The sequence below is a fragment of the Oenanthe melanoleuca genome, chromosome 9 (assembly GCF_029582105.1).
Source record: "Oenanthe melanoleuca isolate GR-GAL-2019-014 chromosome 9, OMel1.0, whole genome shotgun sequence".
In the NCBI taxonomy this organism is placed as follows: Eukaryota; Metazoa; Chordata; class Aves; order Passeriformes; family Muscicapidae; genus Oenanthe; species Oenanthe melanoleuca.
The window spans coordinates 22065481-22076952 of record NC_079343.1 but is presented as its reverse complement, the minus strand read 5'-3'; the positions used below and the strand labels follow the sequence as shown (position 1 = coordinate 22076952).

At 53.0% G+C, this 11472-nt stretch overlaps 1 protein-coding gene across 1 annotated transcript; it reads left to right on the top strand.

The window, feature by feature from the left end:
- Nucleotides 1–7833: 7833 nt before the first annotated feature.
- On the top strand, nucleotides 7834–9300 carry SST (somatostatin). Its single transcript, XM_056498291.1, has 2 exons — nucleotides 7834–8041; nucleotides 8798–9300. The coding sequence occupies exons 1-2, from the start codon at nucleotides 7904–7906 to the stop codon at nucleotides 9008–9010; spliced, it is 351 nt and encodes a 116-aa protein (XP_056354266.1). The 5' UTR covers nucleotides 7834–7903; the 3' UTR covers nucleotides 9011–9300.
- The last annotated feature ends 2172 nt before the right edge of the window (nucleotides 9301–11472 follow it).

The window sequence follows — 11472 nt, the reverse complement described above, 5'->3', positions numbered from 1 at the left end:
CCCGGCCACAGCTCAGCACGGCCCGGGGTGGGGTCTGAGTTTCATTTTGAGTTTAGTTAATTCATGGATAACTTTGTCTTTGGGCTTGCCAGATGATTCACAGTGGGGGCACTTGGAAGCCCCAGCAGGAAGGGGAGGGCCTGGCTGTTTGCAGGGTCAGGATGGGCTGCACTCAGGAGGAGCAGGAGATGAAGAGAAGGATGTGTCAACACACCATGGGACAGAGGTGGATGGGAGACAACCAAAGCAGCCTTGCACAGGAGGAAAATGCCAAGAAGAGGGGGGAGCCAAATTGCTGTTTTACAGCATCCTTGCTGCATCTGACTCGGCTTTCTGATGGCCACAGCAGGCTGAGACAGTTATTGCTGACATTATCTGAATGTTTTTAGGACCAGGAGCTATGAAGATGCTTTTGGGCCCTATAAGTGGGATCATGATGACCAATAACAGCAATGCTATTCTTAGAGAAGTTTCTCCTGAGGAATTGTTTTGCTTAGCATAACTCTGGATCTGGACAGGCTGCTGACCTGGATAGAGGGGCTGGTCCTCATCTTTGTGAGCTTGCAGCTTTTTGGTTTGCTGTTCTTCCTTACCACAGCTTGGAGCTCTTTATGCACTCATCTAAAGGCAGTGCAGTTGCCTTTTCCTGTTTGCCTCTAAACAAACACATTGTTTCAGGCTGAAAGTTAAACTTTTTAACTTCTGCTCTGGTCTTGCGTGACCCCTACCTGGAGTGCTGTGTCCAGCTCTGTCCCCAGTGCAAGGAAGACCTGCTGGAATGAGTCCAGAGGAGAGCCACTAAGCTGGCTGCAGGGTGGGAACAATTCTTCAGTGAGGGCAGGCTGAGCGAACTGGGGCTGTTCAGCTTGGAGAAGGTTCCAGGGAGACCTTAGAGCACCTTACAGTACCTAAAGGGAGCCCACAAGAGCTCTGGAGAAGGACTTTTCACCAGGATATGTAGTGATAGCACTAGGGGGAATGGCCTTCAGCTGAAGGAAAGTAGATTCAGATTAGCTATTAGGAAAATATTCTTACTCACAGTGGTGGTAAGGCACTGGAACAGGTTGCCTAGAGAAGCTGTGGATATCAAATCCATGGAAGTGTTCAAGGCCAGGCTGGATGAGGCCTTGAGTAACTTTAATTACTGTGCAAAAGTAATTGTAATTGCTGAGTAACTATAATTACTGGAAAAACTGTGGAAGGTCTCTCTGCCCATGGCAGGGGGTTGTAGCAAGACAATCTCCAACATCCAGACCACACAAGCCATTCTGTGATTTTCTGACCCCCAGCTCCTCTGGCTTGTCCCCCAGCAGAGCAGATCTGCTGGCACATGAAGAAACCCCCAAAAGGCGAGGGCTGAGCAGTGAGCTGGAGCCAGCCTCTCTCTGCTCCTGTTTGGTTTGGCTGGGCAGGACGGCAGCCTGGCAGCCTGCAGCAAGAACCAGCTGCTGTGGGGCAGGCATTTCATGGACTGAGGGCTCCCCAGGCTTCCTGCTGGGCAAGAGCCTGTTTCTCACCCTGAAGGCTGAGGCCAGCATGAGCCTCATGTGCCTCATGTTAGACACAGGGTGGCAGAAAAACGACCACAAATGGAGCATTGCCTGAGGGCTGGCAATAGCAAAATCTTGCTTTCCAACCCTATTCCTTCACTTGCTCTCTCTTTCTAGCTTTCTCTGGTGGGTTTTCAATGTTTAGTAAAGCTGGCTGTCCTCACAACAGGGTTTTGACACACATACTGCTCTCATTTGACACACATACTTAGGTTTCTCCCCTCCCTGTCAGGACCTGCTTTGCCTTTGAGCTCGCCGCCTCTCTGGTTACTGCAGTTGTCACTTTTGGAAGCGGCTGGGCTGGGCTGACAGCTCCACTTGCCCCAGACCAGCAGCTGCATAGCCACGACCTCTATTTCCCATTGACTTGCCCAGCTGCACTTGCAAAATAAATACTGTATTTTCCCGGAGCATGGTTTCCTCCTCCTGACGGATTTTATTTTTTTTTAAGCAGTGATGTCGTGGCTTTTCCAGGCAGCTGGGGTGAAGCGATAGCAATCCGTGGTTAAAGGGCTGCAGGATCTGGCAAGGGTGGTGTTTGGAGAGGAGCCGTCACACACAGAGATGTCCCACGCCTGATTTATCCCCACAAACACCGAACTGCTCAGCCCTGCCCACATTGGTACCCCTGGGCTGTTGGAAAAGCCAGCTTCAGAGAGGGGCTGGCATTCAGAGGGAAGGTCACCAGCAAGCCCACGAAATGGCTGGTTCCCGTAATGCCCAGCATGGAATGGGGGCTCAGACTCCAGGGGAATCATCAGAGCTGTGGGAGGGGATGTTTTCTCCCTTCTGGCAGCGCCGCTGGCCGAGCCGGGCCGGGCCGCTGCATTCTGCCGAGGCTCCACAAGAGAGCAGTGCAAGACGGAGTTAAAGCACCCAGTCCTGGAATTACGGAATCGTTTGGGTTGGAAGGCATTTTTAAAGATTATCCAATTCCAGCCGTGAACAGGGATACTTTCCACAAGATCGGGCTGCTCAAAGCTTCATCCAGCCTGCTCTTCCAGGTGTGGAGCATCCACAGCTTCTCTACGTTGCTCATTCCTCACCACCCTGGCAGTAAAGAATTACTTTCTTTATCTAACCTAAATTGACCCTATTTCAGTTTAAAGCCATTCCCCTTTGTCCTATCCCTGCATATCCTTATAAAAAAGTCATCACCGACTTTCTATAATCCAGTTTAGGTACTGGAAGGTGCTGAAAGTTCTCCCTGGAGCCTTTTTCAGGCTGGACAGAGATGGTGTTAATAGAGGAGAGTTATACACAGAGATAAAGTCCTGATTTTGTGAGCTCATCCATCTGTAACCATCATCTCTTTCCTTATGCTAATAATTCCTCACAGCTCAGGCATCTCTGTTTGGTCCAAAACACAGCCCTGACTCCTGGCAGCCACTGCAGTAGTAGAGGTAAATACCCTGGTATTTAACTCTCATATTATACCTGGTATATAACTCTTAGCTCAGCCTGTTCAACTCTGTTTCTGCACGTGTTTGTGCTGATTTTTTCCTTGTCTTTCCCTTGTCTTTCCCATGTCTCTCCCTTCCCCTTCCTCTCCCTTCTCACTTTTCCTTTCAAGGCAGCTGCTATCAGCCCCATGGATGCCATGGAGGTATCCCAGGTGGCTGAGACTGGGAATAAATCTCAGGTAGCAACATCAGAAATCCTAAACACAGGTCAGGCTCTTAGAGACAATTCAACAATTAGATACTAGAATTCCATCTCTGTGAATCTCCAGTGCCTGGCTGCCTTCCTTCTTTGCTACCGGAGCAGAAATCCCAGAGGCTTGTAATTAATGGAGAGGCAAATTCTTTTGGATCTGTGCCCAAGTTTTACTATAAAAACAGAAGCCTCTCAGGGCTGTTGTAAATCCATATGCAACCCAAACACTGCTGCTGTCTCTGTGCCCCGTTCCAGGGATACACGGTATCATTCAGCCCTTATTGAGCTCTTGTTTTTTATTAATACTCAGGCATGACTGACTCCTCTTTCTCCAGTCATCTGGATGTCCCGGGGCAGGAACCTGCTCTATTGGATTTCCAGCAAGCTGCTGGAGCTGTGGGACCAGATCCCAGATCCCCACTCAGCCCTCCCACCCCGAGTGCCGGAATATTGAGAAAGCGGCATTCCCTGCTGGCAAGGCAAAACTGTGCTGCTGGTGAAAGCAGAGCTGGGACTGTGGAGAGTGTTTGGTAGGTGACAGCGAGGGAGAGAAGGCAGCTGGGAGCCGGGCCGTAGGACAGCAGAGGGCACGCTTGGCTGCCGAGCACACAGCGCAGCCTGAGCTCCCAGCCCGGGCACTGCCGGGCTGCTCCGGGGCCGGGCAGCAAGCTGGAAGCGTGGGGGAGAGGAAGCAGCCACAGAATTCAGTGCAATTCCATCCTCTGCAAAGCCACATGCCCTGCAGCGCTGCGGCAGAAAGAAAGGAACAGAATTGCCTTTGCCACAGCCGAGCGGATGATGGATTTATCTGGCTGGAGAACGAGTGCAAAAAAATTCAGAGCACACTGATCCCATAGAGGAGCTGGGGGAGCTGGTAAATCAATCTGCAGCTCAGTCGCTGCTCGATGCCTGCACTGAGTCATGAGGATGTCTGGAGGTCTGTCCTTACCCCTTCTCCAGGAGTCCTCTGTGAGAGACAGTCCAGGCTTGTACGGAGCAGATGGACTCCCTTTCTCCACTCCCTCATTGCTGGTTCCTTCAGGTCAGCACAAGGTGGTTTGCTGAACCTAAGCAATTGGTATTTTTCCTTTAAATTTTCCTTGAAAAGAAACATAATTTTTTTTTAGAAGGAGAACATCAGAGGAATTCTCACAATCATTACCTGAGAACTGTGGTCCATTCAACATTGTATCTGTCAACAAGGCTCAGATCCGATGGGAGTTCAGTTTCTCTCCTTTAAATAGGCTGAGAAATTTCTAGGGGAGCAGTCCCATCAAAACTTTGTCTCTGGTCGTGCCTCCCCAGCCTCATCACCTCAGCTGAAACCCTAGAAGGTAAAAACAGCCAAGGTGGATGTCAGAGCCTTTCTGAGGCTGCTCTGGCTCAGGAGTCTGATGGAGGGCGTGACCACAGAGAAGAAACCAACCACACTTTCCTCAGGTGAGCCTCTGAAATTCACTGAGACAAATCCAAGACAGTTCCATGTGGTCATAGTTCCCCTGGTTCTGGGGGACACTGATGTAATCCCTCTGCCTGAGTGGGGCACAGAGGGACAGACACCCAGCTCCAGCACTGCACAGAGTTGGAGTCAGAACCAGCCTGGTCTTCCAGGCATTGTCCCCATGTGTCTGGAACAGCCATGGTAGCCAGTGAACATCATAGCCAGGAATTCCCAGTGTGACTGAGGGTCTGTGCTTGCCTGGACTGTGGGGAGCACAACAACTCCAAGAACATTGCTACTAACCCAAAGTCCCATTGGGCATTATCACTCTGTGGCTGGATCTCTGCACTGCCAGGTGGCCAGGGAGGGTTGGCAGGGCAGGGCTGGGCTGTGTAGATGCAAAAACGAAAAACAAAGCGTGGGTGAAGACAGGGGCTAGGAAGGAACGATTCTGGTCTGAACATCTTTGATAGAGCTGGGCTCATGCACACAGAGGTGCTGTCAGTACTTGGGGAAGAACAAGGTGCTGAGCAGGCTGGGTTTGAGCAGGACATCAAGAATAGCCTGTAAAAGCAATTTAAAAATAAAGTCTGGTGTCTTCCCCTATTTTATGGTAGCAGGACCATACCAACTTCCTAAAACAATCCCTGCCAGCCCACCTGGAACCCATCCATCTCTGACTGAGCTATACAACTCTGCAAAATCCTATTAGGTGTGTCTGAGTCCTGCTGGCCCCACAGGAAGTTGTCAGGAAATGAGAAATAGGGACGGAACATCAAGGCTGCACTGTGCCAGCTCCTACAGCTCTCATCTCCTCGTCAGTGTGCAGGGTCCAAAGGCTGATAAAACGTAGCACAGCTCTCCATCCTACACAGCAGCCCAAGGCTGCACTCCAGCCCGTTGCCACACTCCAAGAAATACAGGTGCTGAGCTGATCCCTCTGGCACTTCAGGGCAGATCCATTGCTGAGGAAGCCAAAGGAGGATGGTGGCTCTGGAGTGATGGGCGTTCCCAGTGTCCCCGTCCCCTTGGGGTGACATGCTGAATGGCAGCAGGGGTGCCAGCCTGGAGAGCTGCCTGCTGTGCATGGCAGGGGACATTAGGTAACAGCTTCCAGTAAGGCACAGGGGAGTCTGAAATAACCCAGTGTTGTCTCTCTTTTCCATCTCTGCTCCTCTCCAATGTGGAACCCACGCAGGCTGCACTGCCCTGGGCTGTGGGATGAGCTGGTGGGAAGTGGGAACCTTCTGCAAATCTGGCCCTGCCTGCAGTGTGGCACAGCTGGGCTGGGCTGTGCCAGGCAGGAGAGCCTGGGGGCTACAGAACAGCCTACTCTCTGTGAAAGTAGAAGGGGAGAGCCCAGCTTGCTGGTACTGGCACATCTAGAAGAATGGCAAAATTATTGTTGCTGAGAGAATCCTTTCCCAGGAAACCTCTCCTGAAGGCAGGCAAGAGGGCCAGGATAGGTTTGATGCCCTGGCATCTGCTGCCTTGGCCATTTGCCATGCCAGGGACTGGCTCTGCTTCTCTGCCCACAGGAGGAGAGAGTTGCTATTCCAGCTGCTAACACACAGTCTTGTTGGACAGAAAAGCTCTGACAGTCACAGCCCTTATGGATTATCTGCTCTTTTGGCTCCAATCACTTCCCTTGGCCTTGGTAGGAGGCTGTGTCCTGTGCCCAAAGCAAGGGAATCTGTCTATACCAGAGCAGGGGCCAATTCTTCTCTGCTGGTTTCCCCAGAGCAAGATCAGTGCTAGAAGACAGACAGGGTGCCAAGAGCACGGAGCTCTTGGCCTTGTTCACGTCAGGCAGATGGGGAAAAATGACTATAAATGCAACACAAGTAAACCCAGCCCTCAGGGTCTCATGGGCTACAAATGAAGGCTTATTCTCCCATGATTTTCATTAATATTGCTGCACAATTTGGGAAATATGAAGAGGATGAAAGCTATGTGAGACTGCAGAGCCACAGAGCACAAGGGAAGGGAGGCACCGTCCTGGAAGGGCAGTCACAGTGCAGCCCAAAGTCCTACCTGGTCTGCAACCAGGAACCAGCCCCAATTCATCATGTTGGACTGTGAAACAGAGTAGGAACACTTTGTTTCATGCTTCATATTCCTGGGTCAGCCTCAGCAAACCCAGCCAGCAGAACCAGGGTTGAAAGAGGGATGGGGATGCACATTAATTCATCATGAAACAAAATGCCATTTTGAAGGTTTCTGGAAACCTTTTTGCAGTACTTGAATTATTGTGCCCTGAAGTCTTTGACTTTCCTCAGCTGGAAATTGAGATAGGAGAGATTCTGACACCCTTTTTTTGAGAGCAGAGGCCCTTTCCAGCACATCCTGCTCTGCTCCTGCCAGCTGGGAGACAGCTGAGGAGGCTGATCCTTGTGGGGTTTGGAGCAGCTTTTCCCATTGTGGGCACCAGGCAGCTCGCAGGAGAGGCTGGAGGCGTGGGGGAGACTGGCCATCCCCGTGGGATACACGCTTCCCACGGGATCAGCGCGTCCAGCGACCCTGAGATGGAGCCAAGGGCTCAGCCAGGGCTCAGCCAGGGACCAGCTCAGCCCGCCCCGACCCAGGCACGGATTTGTCACGGCTCCCCCGGGCTGCAGAGCCAGGCAGGAGCCGGGCCGCTCTCCCCGAGGCTCCCGCTGCCCCCGGCGCTGCCGTGGGAGGGGGTCTGGGAACGGACCGGTGCTGCAGAGACCCACGGGGGGGGAGACAAAAGGACCCCCAGGGGCACCCCAGCACCCCCACCCTGCAGGAGCCGGAGGCCACCCTCCCTAAGGGCACCCTTTGCATGTCCCGGGATTCTGGAGCCGTTCCTCACCCGACGGGGCGGCTCCAGGGCGAGGGGCTCTGGCAGCGGCTCTGGGGGGCTTCACCCTCCGGGCTGGGTGAGAGCCGGGGGTGGGCGGTGACAGCCGGACCCCCACCGCCGCTCCGGGCAGGGTCGGGAGCTCGGGAAGGGCGGTGATTTGGGGACGGGGGTGGCTGGAGGGGAGGGGAGCTCAGGGGGAGCCGCGGAGGCTCGGCCGGCGCCGGGCAGAGCGGAGCATCCCCGGTCCCGTCCCCCCCGTGCCAGGACCCTCCCCCGGCGGCGTGGGGCGAGGGGGGCGCCCCCGCCTGACGTCAGGAGAAGGGTTTATAAAGGCACGGGCGGCCAGGAGATCCCCAACGCCGGAGCCGAGCAGCAGCGGAGCCGCCAGCGCCTCCCGCCGCCGCCTCCCGCGCCCGACCCGCCGGCGAGATGCTGTCGTGCCGCCTGCAGTGCGCCCTGGCCCTGCTCTCCATCGCCCTGGCCCTCGGCACCGTCTCGGCCGCCCCCTCGGACCCGCGGCTCCGGCAGTTCCTGCAGAAGTCGCTGGCCGCCGCCGCCGGGAAGCAGGTGAGAGCCCCGGCACCGCGGGCACCCCCGGGCACCGCTGCTGCGGAGACCCCGCTTCCCCTGCCAGAGCCCCCGGCAGCCCTCTGAGACCCCCAGCTCCTCGCCAGACCTCCCCAATGCCCCCGCTGCAGACCGCGGTGCCCCCACAGATCCCCTGGTCCCCCGCCGGGCTGAGCCGTCCGCAGGTTGGGCAGCGGGTGCTGGGAGGTGAGACAGTCCAGGGAGGAGCAGGCGCTGCTTGGTGAAGCTCCCAAGGGTTTCTCCGAGTCACAGAATGAAGGAAGCTTCCCCAGGGCACAGAAAAATGGCCCTGTCCATGCTGGATGACAGCCGACTCTTGGAGGGACTAGAAGAAAAATAAGTCCCAGTGAGATGGTGACCAATTCAACCTCCCCTGCCAGCTCCCCCAAAGACCTTTCCCGTGTCACTTTAGCAGCAGGCTCGTGGCATCCTTGCTGAGTATGGCACTGAGGGCTGGAGTCGTGGGAAGAGAAGGTAAAAACCAGTTTATTCCCTGTCACAGCCAGGACAGAGGTCTGTTTCCCACACCAGGTAGATGCCATAGACACAACTGCTGCATAGCAGCTGTCAGGCTGGGCTCTTGCAAAGCCAGGGCTCCTCTTCCCTCCCGCATCCTGAACGTCTCTGTCTGGCCACGGAGGAGTCTTAAGAGGAACAGAGTGGTGAGCTCCCAAAAACCAAGGAGTAATTGCGGTCTCTCTATCTCTTTCTCCCTTTCTGTCTTTTGTCCCCAAGGAACTGGCCAAGTACTTTTTGGCAGAACTGCTTTCAGAGCCAAGTCAGACAGAAAATGAAGCCCTGGAGTCTGAGGACTTGTCCCGAGGGGCTGAGCAGGATGAAGTGAGACTGGAGCTGGAGCGCTCGGCTAACTCAAACCCCGCTCTGGCACCCCGGGAACGCAAAGCAGGCTGCAAGAACTTCTTCTGGAAAACTTTCACATCCTGTTAGCTTTTGAAACCCACTTCTCCTCCCCATCCATCCCTGCCCTGCCCTGAGCAGAACCTTCACCACAAGAGGCGAAGACTGTAAATAACAATCCACAGTTATGGTGAAATTAAACAAACAAGGAAAATTTGAGTTTGATTTCCACTTGTTTTAATAAAACTTTCTGTTCCAATTGTACATGATTTGCTTGAGTTGTGATTTCTGACTAGTTCTTTGATGACATGCACTCTGCAACTCTTTCAAATGTACTATTTTTAATTCTCTGTTGCAATAAAATTTATGTTTCAAACGGTGATGCTGAGGCTCGGTGGTCAATGAGAAAGCTGAAGTTACCTCTCAGGCTGCTCGTCTTCAGAGCACTGCCTGTCTCAGGATGGCAAACACCATCCACATCCACCCATAGGCACACACAGTGTATCATAATGTGATCTTTTTTTCTGTGGTCTTAATAAAGAACTAGAGCCACAATGATATTTTAGATATCAAATCCCTGCAGTTGTGGCTGAATCAAATCCACAGTGCTTGGCACTTCAAGTGTGTCTGGAGGATTTACAACCCATCACCAGAGGGATCAGTAAAAATCTCAGCTGTGTATTCTGAGTGATGAAGATGATAAAAGTAGTTCATGGTACAAGTTTACACCACACATCTCATTCCCTCCTCAGCCACAGGCACTAAGAGCTTTTCTTACCTGGCGTATTTTACTCCTTGCAGCATTCCCAATAAACACTGTTTCTGGGATTCCTTCAGAAAGTTTTCCTTTGTTCTGCTGGGCATCCCTGTAAGGCTGAGATTTTAATCCCATGACACCAGCCCCTCTTCATCTAATGAACCGGTCACAGCTGGTTTTCTACCCACCTCATCATCTTGAAAGGCAATACTGAAGAGTTCAGCAGGGTAGGAAATAGCATTGTGAGAAAAACATTATTTTCTCAATGAAAGACAAATTTTTCATGCTTTTTCGGAGTCTCAGCTTTCTGTGCTGAGTCTCAGCTGTGCTGGTTTGTGCCAAGCACTCACAGGTGAATTGGAGCTGTGGAGCAAACATCCTGCACGGGGGACAGGTGGCACTTCAGTGAGAAATTCATCATTCAGGATTAAAAATAGCAAATATTTTGTAGCCATCCTACGCGAACGGAGGGTGGAAAATGGGGTATTTTAGAGATGTTCATGGGCAGAGGGCTCAGCATGACTCCAGTGGAGGTGATTCCCCAGCTGGAATTGTTAAGTTGCCTTTGGTCTGTGCTGAACATAGCTCTCCGTGGGGCATCTTCTGGATGGCTCACTGACCATTGCTTTCATTCTTGTCTCACCTCCTTTCCCTGTAGGCAGGGGGCTGCTGGATACGAGCTGGGGGGAAGGTGAATTCCTTGTCTTTGGGAAAGGCAGCAGGGATGCCCAGGGAGGGGAGCTGCTGCATCAGCCCCTCTGAGGGGACAGAGGCAGGGCTGGATTCTGCCCTCCCTCCCCGGAGCAGGGCAGCTGTGGCTCAGCCTGTGCTGCAGGCAGGGCTGATGACTGCTGCTGGGCCAGCTGGACCCTGCACCTGCTGGAAAGCCTTGCTGTGACATGACCCTGTGTCTCCCCAGCCCCTGGGAGCTTCCTCTCCTCCTTCCTTGGAAGTGGGATGGGTTTTGTGCTTGTTCCACATGCAGTGCCCTGGGGCTAGGGGCTCTGCTGTCTTTGCCATAGCTGGGTGCAGTGCAGGACTGGGCAGGGCACACTGGAACTCACAGCACTTTGAGGGAACAGGGCAGAGCCTTACCCTCTTCGAGCCCTGGATTTCTGTGGCTGCTGCAGCTGTGGAGGGTGCAGGATTAACTCACTGTTGGGGATGGACAGGGCTGCACTGCAGGGAAAAGCCTCCAAAAAGATATTTGAGAATTGCAGGTAATATAGATCAATAATCAGCCTCAGAAAGCAGGCAGGGTAGGAATAGGACACTGTTTGAAAATGTGGAGACAGACTCTGTGAGAAGAGAGTAATTGTCCCAGCTCACATCTGATTCCTCATCTGCTATATAGCACCAACAGAGCAGATTTTAGGGGATTCAGTAAAGCAGAGACCTCCCCACTCTTGTGTTGACTGAGGTTCCTCTTAGCTTTCAAAAATAACTAATATTTCAATGCTGAGACAGCCTCAAGAGAGCAGCTAGAGGAACAGGAGGGGTTTGAACATTCTTATGTGCAGAGTCCATCTTTCATGGGCTATAAATAGACCACTACTCACCTGAGGCTTTCCCCTTGATCACAATGCTCAGCCTGTGCTTCTGAAGGGAGTTTGATCCTGCCAATTGCTGGAGTGAAAGTCATCTCAAACAGGGATGAGGATGATCCTCAGCCACAAGCAGGAATTAAAGACAGTGATTCACAAGCTCCACCAGCCTGTTTCAATACAGCTGAAGGCACGTCATGGCAGCTTCTGGGAAGCTTAATGAAGATGTACTGGTGAAGGCATGTCCTCAT

Coding starts and splice junctions, on each gene's coding strand:
- SST (XM_056498291.1), top strand. CDS start 7,904: ATGCTGTCGTGCCGCCTGCAGTGCGCCCTGGCCCTGCTCTCCATCGCC. Junction 8,042..8,797: donor CCGCCGCCGCCGGGAAGCAG/GTGAGAGCCCCG, acceptor TTTGTCCCCAAG/GAACTGGCCAAGTACTTTTT.